This window comes from Panicum hallii, chromosome 2 (assembly GCF_002211085.1).
Source record: "Panicum hallii strain FIL2 chromosome 2, PHallii_v3.1, whole genome shotgun sequence".
Taxonomy (NCBI): Eukaryota; Viridiplantae; Streptophyta; class Magnoliopsida; order Poales; family Poaceae; genus Panicum; species Panicum hallii.
Genome location: NC_038043.1, coordinates 44,558,761 through 44,570,693, shown reverse-complemented (window position 1 = coordinate 44,570,693; position 11,933 = coordinate 44,558,761). Strand labels below are relative to the sequence as shown.

General features: G+C 44.0%; 2 protein-coding genes across 2 annotated transcripts; both read left to right on the top strand.

Annotated features, from left to right (window-relative positions):
• Window positions 1-260: 260 nt before the first annotated feature.
• LOC112881600 (transmembrane protein 50 homolog) lies at window positions 261-3,219 on the top strand. Its single transcript, XM_025946380.1, has 4 exons — window positions 261-480; window positions 599-698; window positions 2,692-2,844; window positions 2,932-3,219. The coding sequence occupies exons 1-4, from the start codon at window positions 345-347 to the stop codon at window positions 2,966-2,968; spliced, it is 426 nt and encodes a 141-aa protein (XP_025802165.1). The 5' UTR covers window positions 261-344; the 3' UTR covers window positions 2,969-3,219.
• Window positions 3,220-5,783: 2,564 nt separating this feature from the next.
• LOC112881478 (beta-1,3-galactosyltransferase 7-like) lies at window positions 5,784-9,348 on the top strand. Its single transcript, XM_025946182.1, has 11 exons — window positions 5,784-6,094; window positions 6,222-6,312; window positions 6,797-6,855; window positions 6,950-7,140; window positions 7,371-7,434; window positions 7,821-7,893; window positions 8,048-8,168; window positions 8,254-8,341; window positions 8,439-8,564; window positions 8,657-8,766; window positions 8,869-9,348. The coding sequence occupies exons 1-11, from the start codon at window positions 5,988-5,990 to the stop codon at window positions 9,015-9,017; spliced, it is 1,179 nt and encodes a 392-aa protein (XP_025801967.1). The 5' UTR covers window positions 5,784-5,987; the 3' UTR covers window positions 9,018-9,348.
• The last annotated feature ends 2,585 nt before the right edge of the window (window positions 9,349-11,933 follow it).

Here is an 11,933-nt window from a genome sequence, read left to right as displayed (position 1 = left end):
CTTACAGCCGCACCAACTAACTTCCCCCCATGAGATTATCAAAAAATAGAAAATCCCCCAATGCGAATCGCCGAAGGCCCGCCCCCCACCCCCGGTCGGTCCATCCCACAACTCGCGATCCGTTAGGCCCATAAATATGACAATCACAATGGGCCCAGGGAAATTCCGAGTTGGGCTCTTATTGGGCTGCAGATTTTGTCCCAGTCTCGTCTCGGCCCCGAACAGGAAGGCTCTCCACCCAACTCCAGGCTCCACTTGGAAAAAATAATTCGGCAAAAAAACGGGGAAAGGAGCAAGCAAGGAGATTGCTTGGTGGGAGGAGTTGGTGAGGAGAGGTCGCGGCCATGGAGAACCTTGCGCTGCTGTGGGGGATCATCGGGCCAGGCGTGGCCGGGGCCGTCTTCGGGGCTGGATGGTGGTTCTGGGTGGACGCCGTCGTCTGCAGCGCCGTCCCGGTCTCCTTCCTCCACTACCTCCCAGGTGAGAGCAGGAGCCCTAAGATTCGGTCTTGGTGAAGCAGCCCCCCTTTGTATGTGAGGTACTCGTATTTGGGATTGGAGTTGATGGGTGTGATTCGTTGGTTGCGGGCGTTCTGCAGGGATCTTCGCGTCGCTGGCGGCGCTCATGTTCAACTGCGTGAACAAGGATGAGATCGGATACGACTATTACTCGCCCTACGGGGACGATTCCGAGTGGAGGTGAGCTTACTGGTCGATTTGGCATGGATTGATCCAATTTATGAATAAGTTTAGGGCGTCGAGCAATTGAAATTCAGATAATACGAGTGAACCCTGATTGTCATGATGCATTTTCGAAGGGATTTGGAATTTAGTTAGTTGCACATGATTTAAGAAGTTCTTAAATTGTGTAGAATGAACTTATAAATAGTTCACTCCACAACGAAATGCACTGGCTTCCTGCTAAACAGAAATATGAAACCTTTTTTTTTTGAAAGAACAGAAATGTGCAACTGATTACTCCCATGTCATGCTATTGTTAGATATGATGGCTCGTATCTACCCTTCCTTTTTTTTCTTGGGTATTCTGAAATTTTCGTCACTCTGTTTTCTTGTGATGTATATAAACCCTATAACAATAACATCCAACCTGTTGATTGCTTTTAATATCACATACGATATCCTTGCTTCCAATTATCAAAATTAGTGAATTTCATTAATTTTTCATCAGCCTAAGTTGCCACTAATGTGGCTATAAGTTGAAAATAGTTTGTAAAATTATAAGGAGGCTTCCAACTTCCTGTTGAGCTGTTACATTCTGAGTCCAACAACATGTTTTTAATAACTACCTTCCCACTTATGTAACTCTGTTATTCATTTATCCGGAAGAGGTGAAGAAAAAACCGTCGCATGTTGAGTCTAGTCTGATTCGCAAATCGTCCCTAAAGCTGATTTTATTATGAAGAGGTTCATCAATCTGATTAGAAGTTAAGTGGGTTAGAGAAGTCCTAATAATGTTTTCTATGTTACCGACTACTTACTATTTAGACAACTAAGTCAACTAGTTCACTTCTCTTTTGGTTGTTTTATCAATTAATCCAGTTTATCTACATTTTAAGGGTAGCATAGGTTCCAGTGTTACATGCAGCTGATCCTTTTTTTAAGGCTTCACCAATATTCTGTGGTCCTGTAGATTTCAAAGATGCCTGCAACAACATAAAGTTTGTAAACTCAAATTCTGTTGAATTTATGCAATATTTCAATGATCTAAAAAAGAGAACCAAAATAAGGAAATGCTGTTGGTAGAAATTCATATGTGGGCAGACAAAAAGACTATTTAGTTTAACTCAAAACATGTCTTGCACGATAAGCCATAATTGTAAGTCCCATACTCCCATGCAATCATTCCTGTCAAGACCAATACCAGAATTTGCTAAACCATTTCAATGGAACTTGAAAGAATGCATGTTAAAGTTTCAACTTTGAATCGTCAACTTGAGTTGCCTAGACTTGTCATTCCATCGTTACATCCCGTGGCAAGGACCTGAACCACTTAGCTGAAGTTTCATCTGTCTCAGTTCATGAGGGGAGGTAGGGATTTCAATTTTTTTTCAATCATTTATTCTGTGCAATAGAAACCTCAAACTACTTTTGTACCAGGGGCGGAGCCAGGGCCCATGCTATGCGTGCGGCAGCATGGGCCCAGCCCAATTTATCCCATATAAATCTCTATACTAATTAGGCCCAAAGCAATAGCATTTAGCATAACTTTAATCAACTTAGCACTTGTCCATTGGTTAAGCCTGGGCTAGGCAGCCTTTCTAGCTCTGCCCCTGGTTTGTACTTTCTACCAAAAGGGCCTCAAGTTTCTAGCATTATGCTCAGTGATGTAGTGATGCAAGTGGTGACACCATTGGATAGTAGTGGGTCCGCTAGCCAGTTCATTTATATCCCACATCCGGTGCTCTGAAATCTGGGTTAGTTCTTTTTAATGAGTTTGGTCGACTCAATGACCCCAAGAATAGTAGACTTGCATCCCTAATTGTTCTGTGTGGTTGCATCAATTTTGATGAGGTTCAATAAGGGCTAAGGCTCACACGGTCCTTGTTAGTATCCCTAATCAAAAGAGCTGCATGTCTGAAAAATTCTTCCTCATGGGTTATATCACAAGCACTTAATTTCTTAGCTAGTTAGCTGCGGTGAAGTATTCTAACATTGTTTTCTTAACTTGCAGAGTGAAGCTCTGGCTTTTTGTTGCATATGTCGTTTCTTTTGTCTGCCTAGCTGGATCTGTTGGTTTATTGGTGCAAGATGCGCTGACAGACAAGGGCCCATCTGTCTGGACTGGTGTTGCTGGTGTTCTGCAATGCGTTCTTGTGTTGATAAGGTATATCTGTGTTTCTTATGTACGCCATTTTTTCACACTCGCTTTCAATTGCCCAGTGTGCGTTCTGACTTTCCGTCATCCTTGCAGCGGGTTGATATATTGGACATGTCACTCTGAAGATTAAGCGCGTAAAGTTCTGAGCAGATGGTTTGCAAGGCTGGTCATAATCGTGTGAAGAAAATTATTTCTGGCAGCGTGTGGTTCTGTGTGATGGGGAATCATGCCTACTGTAGAGTGGGACGGCTAGATGTTTCGTTTGTGCATATCTGACTGTTCATCGGAAATGATACTTAACACCAGTGCACGTTTTTGTTCCAACCTGTGATGCGTCCTGATCATGCATATCAAGAGGGTAAAACTGAATCTGACAGTGAATTGGCCCAGTGTCGCGATTGACAGTGAATTGCTGCAGTAAGTTACTATACTTACTGCTACGTGACGCTGACGCCTCCTAGTCAGTTCCGGTTGACTTCATTAAATCCAGATGCCGTGTCATCGTTACTGCTGCTGATTGGTATAGAGTCTTGGAGGTATCGAAGCTAATGTCTACTAGCTGTGTCAGTCAGTGTTGTTTATACCGAAGGGCTTACCGAAAACGCCGTTTCCTTTTTATTTTTTAATTTTAATCCGGAGAGCATGGCTGAACTACCACTACCCGGCTTTTCTCGTATGTTTTGTTGACGACGGCGTAGGGCCCACCTGCCGGCTGGACACGGTCACAAAATTCTATAGGCCCTGTGTTGTCTCGATCGAGAGCATCTGAATCCGTTACGGCCGGCTCGATAGCAATGTGGGCGCAGTATAAAAAAAGTTTATGTGGCCGCCGATGCCGTTCCGTTGAAAGTAACAACATTCCGTTTGGCTACGCGCGGCCCTGATCCAGCTTCGTCGCTTTCCCTGAAGCGTACACGGTGGGTTTCAGACCGGGCGACTCGTGCTTTGGAAACACCGATCGTGTGCTCGTAGCCTAACAACCTGGGCAAAGCTTTTCAGTATCGGTAGAGTACTATACTAAACTGCAGCTTCGTGGCTGTACCGAGGGTGAAGGAGACGTCGAAAGACTGGAAGAGGCTTGGCATGGGCTGGTTGGTTCAAAAGGGAGTACGTCACTATTTTTCAATTTGCAACATAGGGATTTCAGACAGATTGACTGATTGGGACAAGAGAGATCCTGCAATCCCAAACAGGGCTGAAGACTGAGGTCCTACATGTTGGACGCATGGAAATTCGTTGTCCCAGCGAGAATTAAACTGCATATTAGGGTCTGTTTAGTAGAGCTCTGAGAGAAGTAATTTACCGGCTGAAAGTGTTTCTCTATGATTCTATTGGCCTATTTGATAGAGTTCCATCTGATTCTAATTCTCTATGAGAGGTGATTCTTTGAGAGAAGTGATTCACTAGCTCAAAGTGATTCTCTAAGATTAACTTTATAAAAAATAGATCCAGCATTAGAAGTAAATTAGGAGAAGCGATTTTTTTTTTCAGTTCCTTAGTTCATTTCAGAAAATTTCTCCATAAAATCAGCATGGAATCATTTCTTTTAGAAAAATTGTTTGGCAGAACTTCTTCTGGATTCAGCCTAGAAGCCGCTCTAGGAGTTTAACTTTATAAAAAACAGATCCAGCATGACAAGTGAATTAGAAGAAATTACACATCGTAGAATCCAGAAGAAACGTTCTACAAAATCAGCACAGAATTACTCCTCTTAGAAAAACTATTAAGGCAAAATAGGACCTTACTCACAGTGCGTGGATTCCAAACATGGCCTAATAATTACTATATTGTATAGGCTGGCTGAAATCTGCTCGTCACCGTGCGTGGTTTCTCCGGCGAAACTGCGTTGCCCTGCCGCGGCGGACGAATTCACCCTCGTGAATCTGTGAGAACATGCGCTGCTTGCTCCGTTCACGAAAACGCCGCGCACCTTGCCGTCGCCGGCGGCTGCTGGCGCGGCGCCCGCGTTCGTCTGAGAGGGACAGGCCGGAGCTGCGACGACGCCAGATGGCCGCCGCGCGCGGGTCTCCCCGATCTCACGTGTCCCGTGCCAGCCGCGTCCCTCGCGAGCCCGGATGTGATACGCAACTCCCGGCGCCGGTGCCAACGCGGCAGGCAACTCCCGGCGCCGGTGCCAACGCGGCAGGCCGCGGACCCCAGAAAAGTGATCTCTCCCCAAAATATGATGCCCGTGATTAGGCTTTCGGTTATTGCTGTTTGTGATGCTCCTGATATAAAAGTTATCTGCAACTTTGGGTTTCAAACAAAAGGCTAGTTTGTTAAAAGGTACTCGTAGCAGTTAATAACCCTATCAACATGGCGGGTGAGATAAAATCTTTCCAATTCCAGAAAAATATATTTTTTGGGTAGAAAAATGTATATAGAGTATACGAAACAATTCACACCAAACTATGAATGGAGTATCCTTTTAGGGTAACTAGGTGGTTGTACATATATCAAGGAGAAAAAAGTGATACAAGTCAAATTGTTATAGGCAAGTAACGACGTGCCTCTCCTGCTACTAAGACTTCTTTTACATCTATTGAATTCGATAACCTAGGGCAAAATACTTATTTTTTTCAGTTTCGAAAGGAGTTTTTCTTTAAAAAATAAAATGACGTCAAAAAAAACTTTGGAAGATAGCACTCGCCATTTTCTCCTTTATTAAATGATGATGAAATAGGCATTTGGCTCGTGCTTGAGTAAAAAAAGATTCACCTAGCTAAGAACCTAAGCTGCACATAAGATGCCTTCATGAGTAGCAAATCTCTACTAACCGTAAAAGGGGGGAGAAAGAACGACATACCCTCTGAACCCTGGCCATCCCTCGTGTCGCTCTCCCTCTCTAACGAAAACCACAGGCAGCCATCGCCTGTTCCCTCTTTCTCTCTCTAGTAAAAAAAAAACAGCGTTCACATCCTTGCGCCGTGAACGTAGCATTTGCTCCGAGTCCACCATTAAACTAGTCGTCGTCTCCCTCTTGTTGTTTCCCTCCTCTGCTTCGGTTACGTCGAACCTTCATAAAGCCTCCCTCCCCTCGCCCCCATCTGCCGTGATCAACCACGAAACGCATAAGACGAGCCCCCGCCAGGCGCCGGCCCAGGAGACGAGGAGAGAGGCAGAGCGGTCGCCGAAGACAGGGGGGATAGATGAAGCCCAAGAACGGAGCCGCCGCCTCGGAGAGGAGGCTGCTGTCGCGGCGGATACTGCTCCTCTGCTTCGCCAGCTTCTTCCTCGGCATGCTCGTCACCGACCGGTGAGTCTCAATAGATTGGTTTCGGTTCTTGCTGCTTTCTTCGAGCCACGCATGTCTGGTGGGTGCGCCGCGCGTGCCATGGATGCAATGCTTACTGGCGCTGGTCCGGCGATGGTTTTCATGGCAGGTTTGGATCGGTGCCGAGCCCGATCGTGGTGCCGCGAAGGCTGCACGAAAGGGAGCTGCAGAGCCTATCCCAGGAGTTTGTTGCCAGGCCGGTAGGGCTGCCTAACCCCTGAATTAGTTTTTTCCCCAATTTTTTTATGTTTATCCTTTTTTTTTATTTTGCTTTAAAAATATGCTCACCTTTCCACTTCAGGTATTGTTACATGCATTATATTCATGACTGCATTTCATATTTCCTAGTTCTCGAGACAGTGTTCATTAGGCTGAAAAAATCAATTAGAGACCATGGCGGTTTAGGGACCATGTGGAAACGCTGTGCACCATTCAAGCATTAATGAAGTACCTCTTGTAGTCTTGACGGTCGACACCACTTGTTTTTGAAAATTCTTCCTGCATTTGACTACACTTTTCAATAAAGTACATAGATACTGAGAAAACTTCAAGCAAGCTTTCCATGAAAGCTAAGGTAAAATAGGTTTCTAAATTCTTTTGTTCCCCCCAAATTCTTCAGTCTTCCTTTTGAGATGTAATAGTAGTTCTCTTAACTGGATGCATAACTCCCTTTCTTGATTTCAGAAACCAGCTGACGACAGGGACATTATGGGGGAGGTGTCAAAGACTCATGAGGCCATACAGTATGTCGGCTTGAATCCTGAAAACTGTTCTTTACCATTGGTGGCTCTCTGAACCGTCAAGTTTTCACTAATTTGGGAATCATTTGGTGTTTAGATATTTGGAGAAGTCAATTGACACACTGCAGATGGAGCTGGCAGCAAAGCGCAGTAGCAATGAGCTACATGGGGAAAGTGCAGGTGGCATAAGTAAGCAGAGGAAAAGAGCTTTTGTTGTGATCGGGATCAACACAGCCTTCAGTAGCAGGAAGCGTCGGGATTCTGTGAGGGAGACCTGGATGCCTCAAGGTTCTCACTCCCCACCGGCCCCGGCAGCTTGATACTCTTTTTTTCTGATGCTGGTCGCGGTTGTTTATTGTTATCCTTATTCCTAGGCTCCTAGTTATAACAAATGCTACAGGAATCTTTTTCCTTCTGTTGAAAGATCCAATGCTGCAGGAAATCTCGATTAGGGCCGACTGTTCTTTCTATTTTACTGTGCTTACTGTGTGTAGCAAACTAACTCTGCTATTTATTAGGTGAGAAACTCAAGAAACTGGAAGAGGAAAAGGGAATCATCATCCGATTTACAATAGGACATAGGTATGGTAAACTGCATCATCTTTCCATTTTAAATTTGTACAAATATTTTTGTTCTGAACACCTCTCTGGAAAGCCTGTTCATACTTAGTGAAATGGTAATTCATTTGGTTCAAACTCCAAAAAAAAACAGACTGCAAAGTTTCAACCGATGACTACCTCTGTTGTTTCAAGCTTTTAATTTTGATAAGAAGCACCACACTGACTACCATATTGAAACTAGAAAAGGCATACAAAAAGCATGATGGCAGTAGTTCATCTTCAGTTTTCAAGTATTCTGGCAGCCGGTGCATTGATATTTCATGATTTTCTGACCACCCAAGTATTTCTCTACCATAAACCTAAATACATGCATTATTGAAGTAATAAGTTGCTTTTATGTGTTGCAGTGCTACATCAAACAATGTCCTTGATAAGGCTATAGATGCGGAGGATGAAATTCATCACGACTTTCTTAGGCTGGTACAATTATTTTCCACAACTATTGAACCACACCATTTTCTTTCTCCTTTCTGTTGAACAGAAATCATTGAAACATGTGTTTCTGGCCCTGATTTGGGTACTGTCATCAGTAAGAAACTTTTTTCTGATGCAACTGTACATGTATAACACATAGGACCATGTTGAAGGGTATCACAAGCTATCTGCAAAGACAAAGATATTCTTCTCCACTGCTGTGGCCTTATGGGATGCAGACTTCTATGTCAAGGTGGATGACGATGTTCACCTAAACCTAGGTACTCTTCAATATGTAATTTCTAAAATCACCAAACATAGTGAAGAAATTTGTCAATTATTTATTAGCTCGCGTAAAATGTGCAGGAATGCTTGTCGCAACCCTAGGTCGACATAAACTGAAGCCACGTGTCTACATTGGTTGTATGAAGTCAGGACCAGTCCTTTCCGACAAGTAATTCTTCTGAAAACAGCATATCTACTTGAAATTCCAATACATCAAATTCTATAGATAGTAAGTAACATTCCATTTAACTGACTTTTTTCATCAGAAATGCAAAATACCACGAGCCTGAGTTCTGGAAGTTTGGGGAAGACGGGAACAAGTACTTTCGCCATGCCACCGGACAGATATATGCCATCTCCAAGGATCTTGCCACATACATCTCAATCAACCAGTAAGATAAGAGAACAGCTGTGCTCATTTAGACAAGAAAAAACCATTTCCTGAGTAGCTACTGATGCAGCTGTGTTCAATCATATAACCCAGGCCTATATTGCACAAATATGCGAATGAAGATGTATCGCTCGGTGCATGGTTTATCGGGCTCGATGTTGAGCACATCGACGACAGGGACATGTGTTGTGGCACACCACCAGGTCAGTTTCCTCAGCTGTTTCATTATACCATGCACAATTCCTGAAATTGGAAGTCACTGTGGCGCTTCTTACCAATCTTTGCTCTCTGAAACTGCTTCTCAGACTGCGAGTGGAAAGCGCAAGCAGGGAACGTCTGTGTCGCATCGTTCGACTGGAAATGCAGTGGAGTCTGCAATCCAGTTGAGAGGCTAAAATACGTGCACTCGAGATGCAGTGAAGGTGAGGATGCCATTTGGAGCGCCTCATTCTGACCGGGTGCTGATAAGGGTTCACAGGCTGAAGATAGTACGATCACGAGGCTCCATTGATTCAGGTATATACAAACACTGCGACACAGGCCGTGCAGATGGTAGCTCCCGCGTGTTCCCTGGAAGACTCCTTTGTCTGGTAAAGGAAATTAAGAGAAGAGAATCATGCATGTTTGATCATGGAAGAAACTACAGGGATACATGAGTTTTTTTTCTTTTCTTTTTTGGTTGAGAAATAGGTGTTACAGCTCATGTGCTGATGTGGGTATACATGTTTTTCAGTCAGTGCAGAAACACGATTACATTCGATTAGTTCATTTGTCTCGTTTGAGAATGACTACATTGTCCCAGTGTGTTCTATCCTTGTGGCAGTAGATACACTGATACTGAAACAGGAGTATATATGTTTGGAGTACACCTTTGATCAGGTAAGCAGAGAAACATCTGCAACCGTATTCTCTTTTCAAGACTCACTGAACTTTCAGCGTTTCAGTGGTTATGCACAGCACCACTGGCGGTCTTCCTAAAAAATTGCACAAGTTGGAACCAAACAAACACAAATCGAAACCAGCTTACATGGTTCTACTTCTACATACACCGATCACACTGATCACAAAACACAAGCAGGTATGCATCTGAGACTCAGACTCTTAGTGCGACACGGATTAACACCAAACTCGAAATGATACCCAAGTCGATTCTCCACAGAAATCTACTAGAAGAAAGTAGTGTTGACGGGAACACGCACGGCCTGCAACTCACATGAACACGAGGACGAATTTGTGCTGCCCAAAGTCCGCAGCTTTTCGGGGGGTTTTCTCTCCTTTATTTGTACATACAGTAGCTGAAAAGAAACTATCACAACGCGCTATCTTCACCACAAGGTCCGGAAACGAAGCATGCCATCCACCCCTCTTCTGTGGGAAGATTGGTCAAGAGATAGCTAAGCCTAGGTTTCGTGAAATGGTGGCTTAGAAATGGAGAGTTTGCTGATTTGGTCAAAAACTGTTGGAATAGACCAATCAGAGCTAGCTCCCCTATGGAAATTTGGCAATGTAAGATCAGGGCTCTTAGGAAAAAGATCAAAGGTTGGAGCATTAATGTGGAGGCTGAGAGTAAGAAAAAGAAACAGAGCCTTTTAGAGGATTTTGACAAGCTGGATATGTTAGATAAAACAGGACCACTAGGAGAAAAAAAACAGAGCCTTTTAGAGGATTTTGACAAGCTGGATATGTTAGATAAAACGGGACCTCTAGGAGAAGATCTTGCGGGTTCTTACATTGACTCATGGATAAATCAAGGGTTCTTGGATTACACCGAGAGAGATAGAGAGAGAAGAGTGTGTAGCACCTTCGGGCTTGGCGGAGGATGATGCAATGGTGTCCATAGCGGCGATGTCGAAGTGGCCGACGGTGAATGTTGAGGTTGATGGCAACGCAGGGGCGGCAGCCGAGGTTCGGGATGTAGTCGACGACGACGACAGCGCGGTGCAGAGGTGGCGGCGCTTCCCGCCGCTTTAGCGCTCCCATGGATCGGATCGGGACTAGATTTTCAGTGGGGTGTTAGTGGCGCACGGTAAACCTCGTACTGTGCGCCACCGGCCCCATCTATATTTATAGCGCTGCGCGACGGAGGCCCACCAACCATACTTGGGTTGGGCGCCCACGATCAGGAAGCGAGAATGAGTCCGGCTCGGTCGTTGGACCGATCCGGGTGGGGATCAACCTAAAATTCTCCCTCTTGATCTCACTTTACTTACTTCTTACAATTCTTAACTTAACCTATTTCATCACAAATAAGTGTACAGAGCATGCCTCGTCATAACAGTTAACACCATCAGATTAACAGTCACAATACACCTTTTTATTTTGAAACAGCTTTTTAATGAGACTCTTACTGTTCAGGGATCATAGATTTTCCTGTAAACCCACGCCGGCTAAGTGTTCTCTGAACATATTGGGTCCGTAAACCCACGCCGGCTAAGTGTTCTCTGAACACGTTGGGTGGTAAGCCTTTTGTGAGTGGATCCGCAAGCATTTCCGTTGTTCTTACATGCTCAACACTAATAGTATGATCCTGGATTTTTTCTTTCACAACATAAAACTTTGTCGATGTGTTTGGCAGCACCACTTGACTTGGTGTTGTGAGTATAAAACACTGTTGGCTCATTATCGCAGTACATCCTAAGTGGTCTTTAAATGCTGCCTACCACTTTCAACCTAGGTACAAATTTCTTTAACCATTTTATCTGCCTCGCGGCCTTGTAACAAGCTACAAACTCAGCATACGTCGTCGATGATGCAGTGACTGTTTGCTTGGAGCTTTTCCACGATATTGCTCCTTTTGCGAGAGTGAATACATAACCTGACATGGATTTTTTGTCATCTACATCTGCCGCAAAATCTGAATCTGAGTACCCTTCTATCTCTAGGGAACCAAATCTTCTGTACGTTAGCATAAGGTCTTTTATGCCTTGCACGTAGCGTAGAGCTTTCTTTACCATTCTCCAGTGTTCTATTCCTGGATTATCCTGATATCTGCCACGTATCCTGATAACAAATGCTAGGTCAGGGCGTGTACATACTTGAGCATACTGTAAGCTTCCGATAGCTAAAGCATATGGAACCGCTTTCATTTGATCGATCTCGTACTGGTTCCTAGGACATTGGAATTTCCCAAAACTATCACCCTGGACTATACGAGCAGGTGTTGGCTTACTCTTATGCATACTATATTTCTTTAGAATCTTTTCTAAGTATGCCTTCCGTGATAATTCTAATACCCCTTTCTTCTATCTCAGAGAATTTCTATTCCTAATATAAATGAAGCTTCACCACGATCTTTCATATTAAAATTTGAAGACAAGAACTTCTTCATCTCCAACAGCAGATTAACATCATTACTAGCGAGTAAGATGTC